Genomic DNA, 19,431 nt, shown 5'->3' on the forward strand with positions numbered 1-19,431 from the left:
TTGATGTTTAATGGGTTGTATGTAAACCCTAACTCAGCCGATTATATGTATGTATGTGATCAATATGATAGTTGTTAGTTGGATAATAGATTGATAACTAGATTGATGTTGTTGCATGATTGATTGTTGTTCTTGATTTGAATTAAAACACAAACCCTAATCTTGTATGTATGGTGTGATTTATATGCATGGATAGTAGTTATGGTGTCTAGAGGGTTATATGGATGCATGATAGTTCATAGATTGTTATGATGTTGAGTTTTGATGTGAACAGATTCTGGACAGAATATATATACGATGTTTAACTGACTGTAACGAAGTGTAAACGTGAAAATTGATTGAGATTGTGAGTACTGCAGTAAACTAGGTTGAGTCTAGTTTCTATAAAGTATAAATTCGTAATTTTTGGATAAGTGGAAGTATACTTTTATGATTTTACAAAAACGTGATGCAAAGCTGAGCTGTTAGACCTGCTGTTAGGTTATATTGTAAATTCTATATCTCATGAACTACGAGGCCAATTGGGTTGGTTCCACTTCTGGAAGTTGACTCACTGAGTTAGGAACCAAACCCAAGTGGTCTTGCATTTATTGGATTTTTCGTTTACCGGGAATTGCAAACAACATTCTGTTGTGCATGAATCTGACTGATATGAGTTTACTGTAGTGTTTTGATCATTATGAGAAATCTATATGGAATAAAAATAATATAAAATATGTTCTGGAAACCTAAGACATGTATGTTTCAGTGGTGATTTTTGGTGAATTAATTGAGATGATATGATCGGTGAAATAGTACAATCTTTCAAGTAGAAATTCTGTCACAATGAAACTAGCTGCTGAGTTGTATAGGAATGCATGAAATATGATAGTTTTTATATAATTGTGGTATTTTGACCAAAATACCCTTGCGGGGAATAATTGCTAGTTGATTGCCATGAATTGACCAAATTGCCCTTATGGGGAATAATAGTTAGTTAGTCTTTGTTTGTTGACCAAAATGCCCTTACGGGAATAATTGCTTGTAAGTATGTTATTAATACATGACACGAAAGTAATTGCTCACTCGTGTATCGTATCACAATTGTACTTGTTTAAATCACACACGGTTCACAAACGAAACACGAAACATGATACGTGCATAGGTATTATGTGCCGAGTCTAGAGACTCGTTAAACGTTCCGATACTTAGAAAATCTCTTTGTTATTTTAGAACGCTAGAGAGTTTTCTACGACGCGCATCACTCGGTGATCTAATTTGGAATATTCTTCGCAAACAGTGAGTTCACTTACCCCGCTCTTTGAACTGTTTTCAAACGTTTTTCACTTGGGGGAGATAACATACTCCGATAAACGCATTTTTGAGATAAACACATATTTAAGATTTTGTTATAAATTATATATATCACTTGTAGAGGCTAAGCGGCACGTAACCCTTGAAGTCCCACGCATCGAACCGGTTAATATTTGGAATAGCGAGTCACTGTTGAGTAGTACTACTGGGTTTGACAAACCCCACCCGACGCTAAGCTCAACTGGAGGTTGAGTGGGTGTAATTTTTGGCTAACACTTACCATGGTCTGGGTTGACCTGGTGACGGGCACTTGATAAACAGTCAGCTTCGGTCTCGAACCACTTAGTAATACTTGTTGTATAGATTAGCTACCTATCGATATATAATTTGACATAACATTATCTGGTAACACTTAAACGCTGTAACGTGGTTACACACTTAAACGCTGTAACGTGGTTACACACTTAAACGCTGTAACGTGGTTACACACTTAAACGCCGTAACGTGGTTACGCAAAACTTTTAAACGCCGTAACGTGGTTACGCAAAACACTTAACGAAAACGCTGAACTCAAACGCTAAACGATTTGTCTTATATAACTTGTGAACTCACCAACCTCGTGTTGACCCCTTTTAGTATGTTATTCTCAGGTAGCCGAGGCGGGCGCGCGGTTTAGGAGCATGCATTAATTGTTAAACATCTTACTCTGCAAACTTAATTTTAACATTTACATTTGGTTTTAAGTCGTCCTGCGTGACGCAACTTTTGAATTAAGGTTTTACGCTTCCGCACTTATTTTTCATTTGAACGTTTTCTTTGGTTTGGTTATAACTAATGATTCCGATCCTGCCAGTTCACACCCTCTGACGGTAAAACTCCGTTAAACCTTAATTCAAAAGTTGCGTCACGCAGGACGACTTAAACAATTAATGTAAATGTTAAAATTAAGTTTGCAGAGTAAGATGTTTAACAATTAATGCATGCTCCTAAACCGCGCGCCCGCCTCGGCTACCTGAGAATAACATACTAAAAGGGGTCAACACGAGGTTGGTGAGTTCACAAGTTATATAAGACAAATCGTTTAGCGTTTGAGTTCAGCGTTTTCGTTAAGTGTTTTGCGTAACCACGTTACGGCGTTTAAAAGTTTTGCGTAACCACGTTACGGCGTTTAAGTGTGTAACCACGTTACAGCGTTTAAGTGTGTAACCACGTTACAGCGTTTAAGTGTGTAACCACGTTACAGCGTTTAAGTGTTACCAGATAATGTTATGTCAAATTATATATCGATAGGTAGCTAATCTATACAACAAGTATTACTAAGTGGTTCGAGACCGAAGCTGACTGTTTATCAAGTGCCCGTCACCAGGTCAACCCAGACCATGGTAAGTGTTAGCCAAAAATTACACCCACTCAACCTCCAGTTGAGCTTAGCGTCGGGTGGGGTTTGTCAAACCCAGTAGTACTACTCAACAGTGACTCGCTATTCCAAATATTAACCGGTTCGATGCGTGGGACTTCAAGGGTTACGTGCCGCTTAGCCTCTACAAGTGATATATATAATTTATAACAAAATCTTAAATATGTGTTTATCTCAAAAATGCGTTTATCGGAGTATGTTATCTCCCCCAAGTGAAAAACGTTTGAAAACAGTTCAAAGAGCGGGGTAAGTGAACTCACTGTTTGCGAAGAATATTCCAAATTAGATCACCGAGTGATGCGCGTCGTAGAAAACTCTCTAGCGTTCTAAAATAACAAAGAGATTTTCTAAGTATCGGAACGTTTAACGAGTCTCTAGACTCGGCACATAATACCTATGCACGTATCATGTTTCGTGTTTCGTTTGTGAACCGTGTGTGATTTAAACAAGTACAATTGTGATACGATACACGAGTGAGCAATTACTTTCGTGTCATGTATTAATAACATACTTACAAGCAATTATTCCCGTAAGGGCATTTTGGTCAACAAACAAAGACTAACTAACTATTATTCCCCATAAGGGCAATTTGGTCAATTCATGGCAATCAACTAGCAATTATTCCCCGCAAGGGTATTTTGGTCAAAATACCACAATTATATAAAAACTATCATATTTCATGCATTCCTATACAACTCAGCAGCTAGTTTCATTGTGACAGAATTTCTACTTGAAAGATTGTACTATTTCACCGATCATATCATCTCAATTAATTCACCAAAAATCACCACTGAAACATACATGTCTTAGGTTTCCAGAACATATTTTATATTATTTTTATTCCATATAGATTTCTCATAATGATCAAAACACTACAGTAAACTCATATCAGTCAGATTCATGCACAACAGAATGTTATTTGCAATTCCCGGTAAACGAAAAATCCAATAAATGCAAGACCACTTGGGTTTGGTTCCTAACTCAGTGAGTCAACTTCCAGAAGTGGAACCAACCCAATTGGCCTCGTAGTTCATGAGATATAGAATTTACAATATAACCTAACAGCAGGTCTAACAGCTCAGCTTTGCATCACGTTTTTGTAAAATCATAAAAGTATACTTCCACTTATCCAAAAATTACGAATTTATACTTTATAGAAACTAGACTCAACCTAGTTTACTGCAGTACTCACAATCTCAATCAATTTTCACGTTTACACTTCGTTACAGTCAGTTAAACATCGTATATATATTCTGTCCAGAATCTGTTCACATCAAAACTCAACATCATAACAATCTATGAACTATCATGCATCCATATAACCCTATAGACACCATAACTACTATCCATGCATATAAATCACACCATACATACAAGATTAGGGTTTGTGTTTTAATTCAAATCAAGAACAACAATCAATCATGCAACAACATCAATCTAGTTATCAATCTATTATCCAACTAACAACTATCATATTGATCACATACATACATATAATCGGCTGAGTTAGGGTTTACATACAACCCATTAAACATCAAAATTACACAACAAGGAGGTAAGAGATGATCAAGTATACCTTCCTAGCACCTAGTTCTTGGATTAATCTCTTGATTGATGTGTGTGTGTGTGATGAAGGTGGACGGCAGCCGTGGATCAAGAGAGGGAGAGAGAGCCGATTTAGGGTTGTAGGTTAATAATAAGTTAGGGTTTGTTTATTAGTGATGTATTTATAATAATACAAGTTACACTCTAGTCCCTCTTCTTTCCAAGTGTTGTTTTTCTAGAACATTCCATCATACTTGCCCAATAAGTTAACATGACCATAGTTTTATCACATAGCACATAATCCTAACACATAATAATCACATAATTATTGTTTTTACGTTTATCGTTTATTTATCAATCGTTTGCGTCAACTCGTTTGCGTTTCGGTGCAAATCCCGAAAGACTACACATGTAGTAAGTGTTACGCGTCATTTAAACCCTAGTTTAAATGTAATGAAGTGTACGTTATAGATTCAACGATCTTAAAGTTTGAATTGACGGAGTTGAGTTAACGGAGTTAACCTGAAATTGACGATTGGCAGTGATGGTGGGTTCAGAGATTGAAGCCTACACTACTCGTTCGCACGAGTTGGCAGTGATGTGTCCGCGGATGGTGGATCCGCCGAGCAAGAGAATAGAGATGTACATTGATGGGTTAGCACCACAGATTCAGGGTATGGTGACGTCTTCCAGACCAGCCACGATCCAACAAGCGATCCGTTTGGCTCACAAACTGACGGATCAGGCTGTGACCCAGGGTGCGTTACCACCGAGGGGTTCGACTGTTAAAGCCCGTGACAACCCGAGTAATGACCACGCCAGCAACAGTAACAACAACAGCAACCCGAACAGCGGGAAGAGAAAGTTCGACAACACCAGATCTTCATCCTCGAACCTCCCACCGCAACAACACTACCGTAAACCCGAGTTCACCCGGAGCTTTAACACTCAGAATCACAACAACAACAACTCCAACAACAACGGTAGCGGGCAGGTTTCGAGCGGATATGCTGGGAAGTATCCAAAGTGCAACAGGTGCAACTATCATCATGTTGGCCAGTGTGACCGTGTCAAGTGTCAAAGATGCGGAAAGATAGGTCACCAAGCGAAAGAATGTAGAGGAGACCTTGCGGCAAAGGGTGCTCCTAAGCAACCGATGACGACTAAGGGATGTTTTGAATGTGGACAGGAAGGTCATTTCCGGAAGGATTGCCCCAAGCTGAAACATAATGACAACAATGGGGGCAATGGAAGTGGCACTAACGGTGGAGGAAATGGCAAAGGAAGAGCGTTTGTGATTGGATCGGGTCAAGCCCGCAATGATCCGCATGTGGTGTCCGGTAAGTTCCCTGTAAACGATTATTTTGCTTCCATTTTGTTTGACACTGGAGCTGATAGGAGTTTTGTGTCGAAAGCCTTTAGCCAACTTTTAGACCTTACTCCAACCCCGTTAGACGCTAAGTTTCCTGTTGAATTAGCTAATGGTAAAACTGTAGTAACAACTCATATACTTGCGGGATGTAAGTTGAAACTGTCAGGTCATGTTTTTGACATCGACCTTATTCCTTTTACGCTTAGTAGTTTCGATGTCGTTGTCGGCATGGACTGGTTATCCGAGAACCGAGCGGAGATTATATGCCATGATAAAATAGTCCATATTACCACCCCTTCCGGCGAGATCATTTCGGTCCGAGGCGAGAGAAGCGGCATGACCAACAGCATCATCACCCTTATGAAAGCACAGAAGTATCTACGAAAGGGTCATCCGGCAATTTTGGCGCAGATTGTTGAGAAACCCGCGGAGGAGAAACGAATTGAAGACATACCGGTTGTGCGAGACTTTCCGGAAGTTTTCCCGGAGGATTTGCCCGGACTCCCTCCTATTCGTCAAGTCGAATTCCAAATCGAGTTGACACCCGGTGCAGCACCCATAGCACGAGCCCCGTATCGACTCGCACCGGCGGAACTTCAGGAGTTGTCCACTCAGTTGCAAGATTTGTTGGATAAGGGTTTTATCCGACCTAGCTCATCGCCATGGGGAGCCCCTGTCTTGTTTGTCCGAAAGAAAGACGGGACTTTTCGGATGTGCATCGACTACCGGGAGTTGAACAAGGTGACGGTCAAGAACCGTTATCCTTTACCCCGAATTGATGATTTATTTGACCAGCTTCAGGGATCGAGTTACTACTCGAAGATCGATCTACGATCCGGTTACCACCAGTTGAGAGTGCGCGAAGAAGATATTTCAAAGACGGCTTTCAGAACACGGTATGGTCACTACGAGTTCTCGGTTATGCCTTTTGGCCTAACCAACGCGCCAGCCGTATTTATGGATCTCATGAATCGAGTATGCAAGGCGTACCTCGACAAGTTCGTGATTGTTTTCATCGATGATATTCTTGTCTACTCCAAGAACGAGACTGACCACGAAGAGCACTTAAGGATAATTCTGGAACTACTGAAGAAGGAACAACTGTATGCTAAAGTCTCGAAATGTGAATTTTGGCTTCGCGAGGTTCACTTTTTAGGACATGTGATCAACGAGAATGGTATCCATGTCGATCCCGGTAAGGTAGAGGCCATCAAAAACTGGGAAGCACCTAAGACTCCGACTGAAGTGCGACAATTCCTAGGACTGGCCGGCTACTATCGGCGTTTCATCGAGGGATTTTCAAAGATTGCTCAACCCCTCACCGCTTTGACTCACAAGGGCACTAAGTACAACTGGGGTGACGCGCAAGAATCCGCTTTCCAACTATTGAAAACCAAGCTTTGTAGCGCCCCTATTTTAGCCCTCCCCGAGGGAACGGAAAACTTTGAGGTACACTGTGACGCATCTATACAAGGTCTCGGTTGTGTGCTGATGCAACTCGAGAAGGTTATAGCCTACGCCTCTAGACAACTACGGGTTCACGAGAAGAACTACACGACCCATGATTTGGAACTCGGAGCTGTGGTGTTTGCTCTTAAGATATGGAGGCATTACTTGTACGGTACCAAGTTTACCATTTACACCGACCACAAGAGTCTCCAACATATCTACGATCAGAAAGAGCTGAACATGCGACAGCGTCGTTGGGTCGAGCTGCTTAAAGATTATGATTGTGCCATCAAGTACCACCCTGGCAAGGCCAATGTGGTGGCCGACGCCCTCAGCAGAAAAGAAACAGAAAAACCCAGACGAGTAAGAGCATTGCAACTTACGATTCATGCCAGCTTACCCGATCAGATTCGCGATGCGCAACTGGAAGCTTTGAAAGATGAAAATCTTCCATCGGAACTCATGCGGGGCATGAACAAGCAACTTGAAACCAGATCGGACGGGGTCCGATATTTTGAGAACCGGATTTGGGTTCCACGATACGGAGAGTTGAGAACTCTAGTGATGGACGAAGCTCACAAGTCCCGATATTCTATCCACCCTGGCTCAGATAAAATGTATCATGATTTAAAGGCACTTTACTGGTGGCCGAACATGAAAGCCGACATTGCCACCTACGTGAGCAAATGCTTGACTTGTGCCAGAGTCAAGATTGAATACCAGAAACCATCTGGTCTACTGCAACAACCGGAACTCCCAATGTGGAAATGGGAGCACATCTCAATGGATTTTATTACGGGTTTGCCTAAGACACCGACGGGATGCGATACCATCTGGGTGATCGTTGACCGGTTGACTAAATCGGCACATTTCCTAGCGATTAAGGAAACGGACAAAATGGAAAGACTGACTCGAGTATACATGAAAGAAGTGGTGTCTAGACACGGAGTGCCTGTCTCGATCATTTCCGATCGAGATTCTCGTTTTACCTCACACTTTTGGAAGTCGCTGCAAAGCGCACTGGGCACACGTCTCGATATGAGTACAGCATACCATCCTCAGACGGATGGGCAAAGTGAACGGACTATTCAGACCCTGGAGGATATGTTGCGTGCATGCGTTTTAGATTTCGGAAAAAGTTGGGAACCCCACTTACCCTTGGTAGAGTTTTCGTATAATAACAGCTACCACGCAAGTATTAAGGCAGCGCCGTTTGAAGCGCTGTACGGACGGAAGTGTCGATCACCACTCTGCTGGGCAGAGGTGGGTGACAGCCAAATCACTGGTCCAGAACTGGTACTCGAAACCTCGGAAAAGATTGTTCAAATCCGAAATCGCATGGCAGCAGCACGGGATCGCCAAAAGAGTTACGCCGACAAGCGCCGAAAACCTCTCGAATTTAAAGTGAACGATCGGGTGTTACTCAAAGTCTCACCTTGGAAAGGTGTAGTTCGCTTTGGTAAGCGAAACAAACTCAACCCACGGTATGTTGGTCCGTACCGGATAACTGAGCGCATTGGTCCGGTGGCGTACCGACTGGACCTACCAACAGAACTCAGTGGCGTACACGATGTATTCCACGTATCAAATTTGAAGAAATGCCTATCTGATGAAACCCAAGTAGTCCCTTTGGAGGAACTGCAAGTTGATGAACAGTTACGGTTCATTGAGGAACCAGTCGAAGTTTTGGATTGGGAAACCAAAACACTCAAACACAGCAAAATTCCAATCGTTAAGGTTCGTTGGAACTCGAGACGTGGACCGGAGTTCACGTGGGAACGCGAGGATCAAATGATGAAAAAGTATCCTCACCTTTTTGAAGGGCTAACCAAACACCGAAAACCGCGAAACCCGGCAAACCGTCAAACATCACCGAAGGTATGAATTAAATTTCGGGACGAAATTTCTTTTTACTAGGGGATGATATGACAAACTGAAAATTTTTCTTCTTACTCTTTCAGACTCTCATCACGACTTGACTCAAATTTTCGGGACGAAAATTCTTTAACATGGGAATGATGTGACAATCGTCAATTTCAGGTTAACTCCGTTAACTCAACTCCGTCAATTCAAACTTTAAGATCGTTGAATCTATAACGTACACTTCATTACATTTAAACTAGGGTTTAAATGACGCGTAACACTTACTACATGTGTAGTCTTTCGGGATTTGCACCGAAACGCAAACGAGTTGACGCAAACGATTGATAAATAAACGATAAACGTAAAAACAATAATTATGTGATTATTATGTGTTAGGATTATGTGCTATGTGATAAAACTATGGTCATGTTAACTTATTGGGCAAGTATGATGGAATGTTCTAGAAAAACAACACTTGGAAAGAAGAGGGACTAGAGTGTAACTTGTATTATTATAAATACATCACTAATAAACAAACCCTAACTTATTATTAACCTACAACCCTAAATCGGCTCTCTCTCCCTCTCTTGATCCACGGCTGCCGTCCACCTTCATCACACACACACACATCAATCAAGAGATTAATCCAAGAACTAGGTGCTAGGAAGGTATACTTGATCATCTCTTACCTCCTTGTTGTGTAATTTTGATGTTTAATGGGTTGTATGTAAACCCTAACTCAGCCGATTATATGTATGTATGTGATCAATATGATAGTTGTTAGTTGGATAATAGATTGATAACTAGATTGATGTTGTTGCATGATTGATTGTTGTTCTTGATTTGAATTAAAACACAAACCCTAATCTTGTATGTATGGTGTGATTTATATGCATGGATAGTAGTTATGGTGTCTAGAGGGTTATATGGATGCATGATAGTTCATAGATTGTTATGATGTTGAGTTTTGATGTGAACAGATTCTGGACAGAATATATATACGATGTTTAACTGACTGTAACGAAGTGTAAACGTGAAAATTGATTGAGATTGTGAGTACTGCAGTAAACTAGGTTGAGTCTAGTTTCTATAAAGTATAAATTCGTAATTTTTGGATAAGTGGAAGTATACTTTTATGATTTTACAAAAACGTGATGCAAAGCTGAGCTGTTAGACCTGCTGTTAGGTTATATTGTAAATTCTATATCTCATGAACTACGAGGCCAATTGGGTTGGTTCCACTTCTGGAAGTTGACTCACTGAGTTAGGAACCAAACCCAAGTGGTCTTGCATTTATTGGATTTTTCGTTTACCGGGAATTGCAAACAACATTCTGTTGTGCATGAATCTGACTGATATGAGTTTACTGTAGTGTTTTGATCATTATGAGAAATCTATATGGAATAAAAATAATATAAAATATGTTCTGGAAACCTAAGACATGTATGTTTCAGTGGTGATTTTTGGTGAATTAATTGAGATGATATGATCGGTGAAATAGTACAATCTTTCAAGTAGAAATTCTGTCACAATGAAACTAGCTGCTGAGTTGTATAGGAATGCATGAAATATGATAGTTTTTATATAATTGTGGTATTTTGACCAAAATACCCTTGCGGGGAATAATTGCTAGTTGATTGCCATGAATTGACCAAATTGCCCTTATGGGGAATAATAGTTAGTTAGTCTTTGTTTGTTGACCAAAATGCCCTTACGGGAATAATTGCTTGTAAGTATGTTATTAATACATGACACGAAAGTAATTGCTCACTCGTGTATCGTATCACAATTGTACTTGTTTAAATCACACACGGTTCACAAACGAAACACGAAACATGATACGTGCATAGGTATTATGTGCCGAGTCTAGAGACTCGTTAAACGTTCCGATACTTAGAAAATCTCTTTGTTATTTTAGAACGCTAGAGAGTTTTCTACGACGCGCATCACTCGGTGATCTAATTTGGAATATTCTTCGCAAACAGTGAGTTCACTTACCCCGCTCTTTGAACTGTTTTCAAACGTTTTTCACTTGGGGGAGATAACATACTCCGATAAACGCATTTTTGAGATAAACACATATTTAAGATTTTGTTATAAATTATATATATCACTTGTAGAGGCTAAGCGGCACGTAACCCTTGAAGTCCCACGCATCGAACCGGTTAATATTTGGAATAGCGAGTCACTGTTGAGTAGTACTACTGGGTTTGACAAACCCCACCCGACGCTAAGCTCAACTGGAGGTTGAGTGGGTGTAATTTTTGGCTAACACTTACCATGGTCTGGGTTGACCTGGTGACGGGCACTTGATAAACAGTCAGCTTCGGTCTCGAACCACTTAGTAATACTTGTTGTATAGATTAGCTACCTATCGATATATAATTTGACATAACATTATCTGGTAACACTTAAACGCTGTAACGTGGTTACACACTTAAACGCTGTAACGTGGTTACACACTTAAACGCTGTAACGTGGTTACACACTTAAACGCCGTAACGTGGTTACGCAAAACTTTTAAACGCCGTAACGTGGTTACGCAAAACACTTAACGAAAACGCTGAACTCAAACGCTAAACGATTTGTCTTATATAACTTGTGAACTCACCAACCTCGTGTTGACCCCTTTTAGTATGTTATTCTCAGGTAGCCGAGGCGGGCGCGCGGTTTAGGAGCATGCATTAATTGTTAAACATCTTACTCTGCAAACTTAATTTTAACATTTACATTTGGTTTTAAGTCGTCCTGCGTGACGCAACTTTTGAATTAAGGTTTTACGCTTCCGCACTTATTTTTCATTTGAACGTTTTCTTTGGTTTGGTTATAACTAATGATTCCGATCCTGCCAGTTCACACCCTCTGACGGTAAAACTCCGTTAGTGGATTTTGAGGGTGTGACATCTTTAAATATAAGTGTATATTAAGAGATTGCTAGAGCAGATATCAGGTATAATATGATAATACAAGATGAGATATGATGGTCATACCATTTGGGGTATTTATAGCCGAAAGTAGGTTTCCAAGGAGGTGTGGCCGGCTGCAACAGTGTTCCTGTTCCCCCAACAGTGGCCTACGCACGTGCCCTGCTGGTAGTTGGTGGGTAGGCAGCGGCTGATAGTGACCAGGCCTGCTGTGTACTATTCCTTTTCCACCAACTGCCGGCTACGCACGTGGTATGGCAGTAGTTGGTGAGTAGGCAGCGGCTAATAGTGACACAGTACAGGAGCATGCTGCTCGCCATACTGTGTCAGTAAGCTGTCGTCTCTTTAGTCAGATCTTTTTCCCATACCTCGTCAGGTACAGTACAGAAGATCTTCCTGTATCGTACGGACTGTCTTATTTGGGCGGGAGTATTCCCCCTCCCGCCCTTGTGCGGGATTGTTCCCGGCTTTGCTCATTCCTTCAGGTGACACTGAGTGATTGAGAGCTAAGTGCCTTGTGCGTGTAGCCTTGCTGCGCGGGTGGCCTTCCCTGATGGCTTGTACCGAGGCTGCGGGGACAGGCGGAGTCCTTCACCATCGGGAGGCATTTCCTGCGGGACCAGCTTGCGTACTGCGCGTAAGGACGTCACGTCTCTGAGCATGGTTGGTCCTGCGGATCCAGTTGGTTTCTGCGCAGACGTCCCTCTTCAAGGTGAGTCTTGCGGGTCCAAGGTGAGTCTTGCGGGTCCAAAGATGGTAGATTCGAAGAAGCCTCTATTTTAGGGGCTGACTGTTGGTCTAAATTGGCTATTGACATTCTCAATTGAGGATAGCCAATATTATTGAAGATCAGCCCACTATTGACCACAATTAGTTCGAAGGAAAAAAAAGGAGTTGTTAATTATTGCAATTGGTTGGGATTTAATCACCCAATTCAATTTCAATTGTCATCCCAATGTACCCAATCAAAGGATACAGGCATCTCCAACAAAAAAAGTCATTGTAAGTGTTTCTTTTTTCCTTTTTATTTGCTGGCAATTTGTTAGGGATAATTAGGATCCTATTATGTTAATTGGGCCTAATATATCTGCTGCTTTGTGTCTCTCTACTTTCTGTTAGGTCTTTCCTATCCATACTATTTGTGTGTTTAATTGTCTTTAGCTTCTATGAGTAGTCCAAATAATCAGACTATTAACAATAATCTCATGAGTAACCTAGATTTTGGGGATCCTCTTTATCTTCATGCCGCAGACACTAATAATCTGACCATTGTTAATATTAAGTTAAAAGGGACCAAAAATTATAGTGTGTGGGCCAACTCTATGGAATTTTCATTAAATGTAAAGAACAAAATTGGTTTTATAGACAAAACGTGTAGCAGGCTCGCCACAAATGAGAACCTAGGTAAACAATGGGATAGATGCAATGCAGTTGTGTTATCTTGGATTTTAAATTCTATATTTGAAGAACTATTTATGGGTCAAGTTTTCTCTAAAATTGCATCTGTTGTTTGGGAAGAACTAAAAGAAACCTATTCAAAAGTTGATGGTTCTATCATGTATAACCTTCATCAAAAAATATCTATGTTTAAACAAAATGGTTGTCCTATTTCTGAATATTATCATAAAATTACATCTATGTGGAGACAATTCGACTCACTGTCTGAATTGCTTTCATGTACGTGTAATGCTGCTAATGAAACCAACAAGTTTAACAAAAATATGAGATTAATGCAATTTCTAATGGGATTAGATGATGTTTACCAACCAGTAAGAACCTCAATTCTGACCAAGGATCCTTTACCCACAGTAAAGGGTGCTTTTGCCATTATCTCTAGTGAGGAATCTCACAGGACAATAACATCATCTAATAAATCTCAACCTGCTGCATTCGCATCTAAAACCCTTAATTACAAGAAACCTAGAAGTCCCCTACAGTGCACTCACTGTCATAAAAATGGCCACGTGGCTGAAAGGTGTTATGAATTGGTTGGGTATCCTGCAAATTATAAAGGTAAATTTAAAAACACAACAAGCAACAATGTTGTGCCTGAAACAAAGAAATCCGATGAAGTTTCTTGCTAATCGACTCCTGAACAATATTCTAAGCTCATCACCATGCTTAATGGACATGTGGCTCCAGATCAAAATAATTCTCCTATGGTAGGTAACTTCTGTTCTGCATGCGCTACCTCTTTTTTCACTTGTGCTTCTACAAAAGAAGGAAACTATAGGGGTTGGGTAATAGACTCGGGTGCTAACCAACATATGGTATTGTCTAGCAAAAACATGTTTGACCTTGTCGACGTGTCAAGCTACAACATGACTGTTGGCCACCCCAACGGGACAAATGCAAAAATAACATCAATTGGGAAACTTGATATTGGCAAAACTGTTATTCTTGTAGATGTCTTAGTTGTTCCAGAGTATTGTGTTAACCTTCTATCTATCCATAAACTTGCAAAAGACAACAAACTTGGTTGTTGGTTTAATGAATTTGAATGCTTAATTCAGGACCTAACTCGCACGGCAACACTTCTGACTGGTAAACAGGTCAATGGCCTGTATTACTTTGGAAATGCCCCTTCAGGTGGACAACGTTGTTGGTCCTATTACCGATAACTTAAAATTGTGGCACTCTAGACTTGGTCATCCCTCACACCAAGTTTTACTTGTTCTAAAACCTGATCTAAATCTTGAAAACTATGACTTAAGTGAACCATGTGAAATATGTCATCGGGCTAAATAAACTAGAAGCCCTTTTTCTTTAAGTGAACATAAAACCCAAAACGTTGGTGAACTTGTTAACTTAGACTTATGGGGACCTTTTAAAATTACAAGTAAAGATGGTTTTAGATACTTCTTAACTGTGGTGGATGATTATTCTAGGGCCACGTGGGTATACCTTCTCAAGTCTAAAGATGAAGTCTTTCAAAACATCATGAGTTTTCTAATGTGATTAAAACTCAGTTTGACAAACATGTCAAATGTTTTAGAACTGACAACGGAACTGAATTTGTTAATAATCAATTTGAAACGTTTATCAAAAGTAATGGTATTAATCATCAAACGACTTGTGTGTACACCCCACAACAAAACGGGATAGTAGAGAGAAAGCACCGACACCTGTTAAATATTGCTAGATGTCTACTGTTCCAAAGTGGTATTCCCTTATACATGTGGTCTGAGTGTATTCTAACGGCTACCTACTTGATTAACAGGACACCGTCTTCCGTCTTAAACGGAAAGTCCCCTTATGAGTTGCTAATAAATAAAAAACCCTCTCTAATACATCTCAGATCATTCGGTTGTTTATGCTTTGCAAAAAATCTAAACCCCAAAACTAAATTTGATAGTAGAGCCTCGAAATGTATCCTAATTGGGTACTCTTTCGATAAAAAAGGTTACAAACTTCTTTCCCTTGATGATAAAACTATTTTTTATTCACGTGATGTAAAGTTCTATGAAAACTGTTTTCCATTAAAAAATCAAATAGAAACATTACCTGAAAATGGGGTAAATCACTAAAACTTTTTTGACTTTTGGTTTGAACCGAATGATATTGAGATCAAAAGGCCCGATGATGAGGGGAGGGGATCCAGCAAGAACAACCAAAACTTGGATGGCTCGACCGAGAATGAGTGTTGTCACATGAACAATTCTGGGTATCAACAAGAGCTCGTCAATAATAACCTGGGCAGCAGTCCAGTGACAGTTACCCAGGATATTAATGCAGACCAGTTGGAAGCTGATGCTCAAATTGGCAACACTCTTCCCACTCAGCAACCAGTTGAGGTTGAAAATACTAATGAGGAAATAGTTTATGCTAATCTCCCTGAGGGCACCTCCACCGATCCGAATAGAAGCACTCGTAAGTCAAGTAGAGTTAGCAATTTTCCCAAAATATACACAAATTATGTGGTGGATGGGAAATTTTAAATATGGGATAGAAAAATATGTTAATTACTCTAATCTATCCTATAATAATAAATGTTTTGTTTCGCTTCTTGACAAAAGCATTGAACCCAAAACTTTCTCTGAAGCCTCTAAGGATATTAACTGGGTAAATGCTATGAATCAAGAAACGGAAGCCTTAAATAGGAATAAAACCTGGATCATCACCGACTTACCCCCTAATAGAAAAACAATAGGGTGTAAATGGATCTATAAAATAAAATATAAGTCTAACGGGGAGATTGAAAGATACAAGGCTAGACTCGTTGCTAAAGGGTACAATCAACATGAGGGACTTGATTTTGATGAAACATTCTCTCCTGTTGTCAAAATGGTAACCATACGTTCTTTGCTTGCCATATCAGTCCAAAACAACTAGAATGTTTTTCAACTTGACATTAACAATGCCTTCCTATATGGTGATCTAGACGAAGATGTCTACATGAACATACCCGAGGGGTATGGTAATGGTTTAGATGTCACATATGGAAAAGTTTGTAAACTTGTTAAATCTCTATATGGGCTAAAACAAGCTCCTAGAAAATGGAATGAAAAACTTACCTCAACCCTAACCAACATCGGTTTTATACAAAGCAAAAATGACACGTCCTTATTTATGAAAGTTACCGAAAATTATTCTATTTTCCTTCTTGTTTATGTTGATGACATAATCATAACTGGTAACAATGATGTAGAAATAAACAAGGTTAAATAAAATTTAAGTCAGTGTTTTTAAATTAAAGATTTGGGAAAATTAAAATATTTTCTTGGAATTGAGGTTTATAGAAACAACAACGAAATGCATTTTTTGCAACGAAAGTACTGTCTTGAACTAATTCACGAATTTGGTCTTCTAGCAAGCAAACCAGTCGGGAATCCCTTAGAGCAAAACGTTGCGTTACACGACAATACTAATACCGGAAAAAAGGATTTTGAATTAAAAATCATTACTCAATATCAAATTCTTGTCAGTAAATTGATTTATGTAACTCTTACTAGACCCGACATCTCCTACACTGTGCAATGTTTAAGTTAATTCATGCACAAACCGTTGAATTCTCATTTACAAGTAGCCTTAAGACTCCTAAGATACTTAAAAGGCTCTCCAGGAAAAGGGTTAAGGTTTAAAAAGTCACCAAATTTTTCCCTAAAAGCCTTCTCCGACTCAGATTGGGGAAAATGTTTAGTCACTCGAAGGTGTCTTACAGGTTATTGCCTATATCTTGGAGACTGCCTAATCTCTTGGAAAAGTAAAAAACAAAGTACAGTCTCCAAATCTTCTGCTGAGGCAGAATATAGGGCAATGAATACAGTAGGAGGTGAAGTAATCCGGGTCCTGAAACTTCTCGAAGACTTAAAGGTCAGTTACATTCTTCCTATCCCAATATATTGTGATAACAATGCTGCAATTTTAATATCTACTAATCCGGTTTTCCATGAACGCACTTAACACTTTGAAATAGACCTTTTTGGTTTAAGGGAAAAAGTTATGACATGAGTTTTCAAAATTAAAAGGATCGATACAACCGAACAACCTGCCGATATATTTACAAAAGGTTTAGGTGTGGCACAACATAATTTCTTGTGTGACAAACTTGGGTTAAAAGATTATTTTGGGAATTGAACTGAGGGGGGATGTTAAAATTATTCACTTCTAATTCCCTTTTTTTTCTTTTTTACCTTTTTTATGCCACGAGGTTAAATAAAGAAAATATTGAAGGATAATTTATGCTATAAAGGAAAGTTAGAGCCGTTAGCTAATTTCAAGGGATTTAGAAAGGTTGCCATGAGCTGTCTCTATTCCTTTTCCAAGCATATACACAGAGACCAATCTTAGAGAAAAATACACACAAAAACAGAAGTTACTTTCATCTTGGTTCCTGCTAATCAAGCATTCAATTCTGAAGCTGTGTCCAATCGTATGCAATCTGTGATAGCTTAGCTTGTATGATTGCACTATATTGTAACCCCTTGAATACGATTTGGTTTCTTTCAAGCTTGTTCTTGTTCATTTGAATCAATCAATCAAGAATTTTTACACTTTAGATGATAAATTATTTGTTGTCCACTGTAAAACTTATATTGATCATTAACCATCCATACAAATACCTTGAAATAGTTTTCAAGACCCCTCAAAAATATATTAACCTTTATGTCACTAATAAACTCGCATTAGCAAAAAGAAAATCCATAAGCTTGTTTAAATCTGACAATGAACCTTGAATCTTAAATATAAATAAACGAAACCTTTAGCTCTCTGATTGCTCGCTATTTTCTCTCAAGTTACAAGATTGCTTTATCTGTAAATGAATGTTTCTTATGCATTTGACCCGAATTTACAGGTATGAGTCTCATCAAACCGAGATAGCCCTTAAACGGGTTATAATAGCTTATTAAATTAAAAATTAATATCACTAAATATTTGATATGAAAATCCTATAAATAGGGAATAATAAAAATTAATATCAGAATTTAAAAAAAATATTATTTATAATTAAGCAACAATTTTATATTATAGTAAAAAAAATATTTTGTTGGTAGGAATCGAACTAATGACCTTACTTTTAAAATGATTGTGAAAAAAATTATCGTGCTTAAATCAAGATGTTGTCATCTTTTTTTGTGAATATATAAGTAACACAATTTCTCATACATTCCTAGTCCTAATTCAACTTAGAGCCACTCAAATTACACATATCAATCCAAATCCCAAATTACAAATCTATAATTATTAATTTTGTTTTGGAAATTGAAGGCCTTAGAAAGTGAGAACCTAAAGCCATAGATTCATTTCGCTGTCCCTAGAGACGCCCTGCAACCATAGCTTCCTTTGTCACTTTTATATGGATATTTCATATACAGCTTACTTAAACTTGCACGGACTCTTTTTGAAAGGCGAACAACAACGCTCCATATAGTTTATTCATAAAATTTATCTAATGCCTACTTTGTGAAACTTAAAAAGCACAACACTTTTGTGATGATAAACATTTGATGCCACTAAGCTAGGAGGTCATCGATCTTAAACAAATAGATAATGTTATTACGTACCTGAAGCACTCGCATACATACTTGTTCGTATCGGGTTTGATCAACGTGCCGTCAAATTCTAACATGATTATCTTTATTTACGTAATCACTCGGGAAAGCTCAAATCAATTTGAATATGACAACAAAACCGCTCGCTAAGTTGTAGCAACATACACAAATATGATAGATCCTAAGGGCGCATTCGTTTCACGGAATGAATTGGAATTGGAATTGGAATTTGCATAGGATTTGGAATTGGAAGGAATTGGATTTGGAATCTAAACATTCCAATAGGAATTGGAATTTGAAGGAATAGAAATCCCATTCCATTCTTGATGTGTTCGTTTGACAAAGAAATTGGAATCTGTTTTTTTTTAACGAGGATAGCGGCAGAAACGTTTTAGTTTGTTTACTTTTTTGTTTTCGATTTATATTTCGAGTTATGATTTTATTATTATTATTTTTGAATATTTTTTTGAGGGGTTTGAAACCCCTCAAAAAAATATTCAAAAATAATAATAATAAATTCATAACTCAAAATATAAATCGAAAAAAAAACTAAAATGTTTTATTCGTTGTTCTCGT

The 19,431-nt window shown here is 38.8% G+C and overlaps 1 protein-coding gene across 1 annotated transcript; it reads left to right on the forward strand.

Moving 5' to 3' along the window:
* Nucleotides 1-13,029: 13,029 nt before the first annotated feature.
* Nucleotides 13,030-13,947, forward strand: LOC143572607 (uncharacterized). The gene has a single exon (XM_077057722.1). It carries the CDS (start codon nucleotides 13,030-13,032, stop codon nucleotides 13,945-13,947), a length of 918 nt encoding a protein of 305 aa, XP_076913837.1.
* The last annotated feature ends 5,484 nt before the right edge of the window (nucleotides 13,948-19,431 follow it).

This window comes from Bidens hawaiensis, unplaced genomic scaffold (assembly GCF_021521415.1).
Source record: "Bidens hawaiensis isolate Kalapana, Puna unplaced genomic scaffold, B.hawaiensis_p1.1 tig00001382_1, whole genome shotgun sequence".
NCBI lineage: Eukaryota > Viridiplantae > Streptophyta > Magnoliopsida > Asterales > Asteraceae > Bidens > Bidens hawaiensis.

Excerpts from the sequence above, each read along its gene's own strand:
- LOC143572607 (XM_077057722.1), top strand. The coding sequence starts at position 13,030 with ATGAGTAGTCCAAATAATCAGACTATTAACAATAATCTCATGAGTAAC.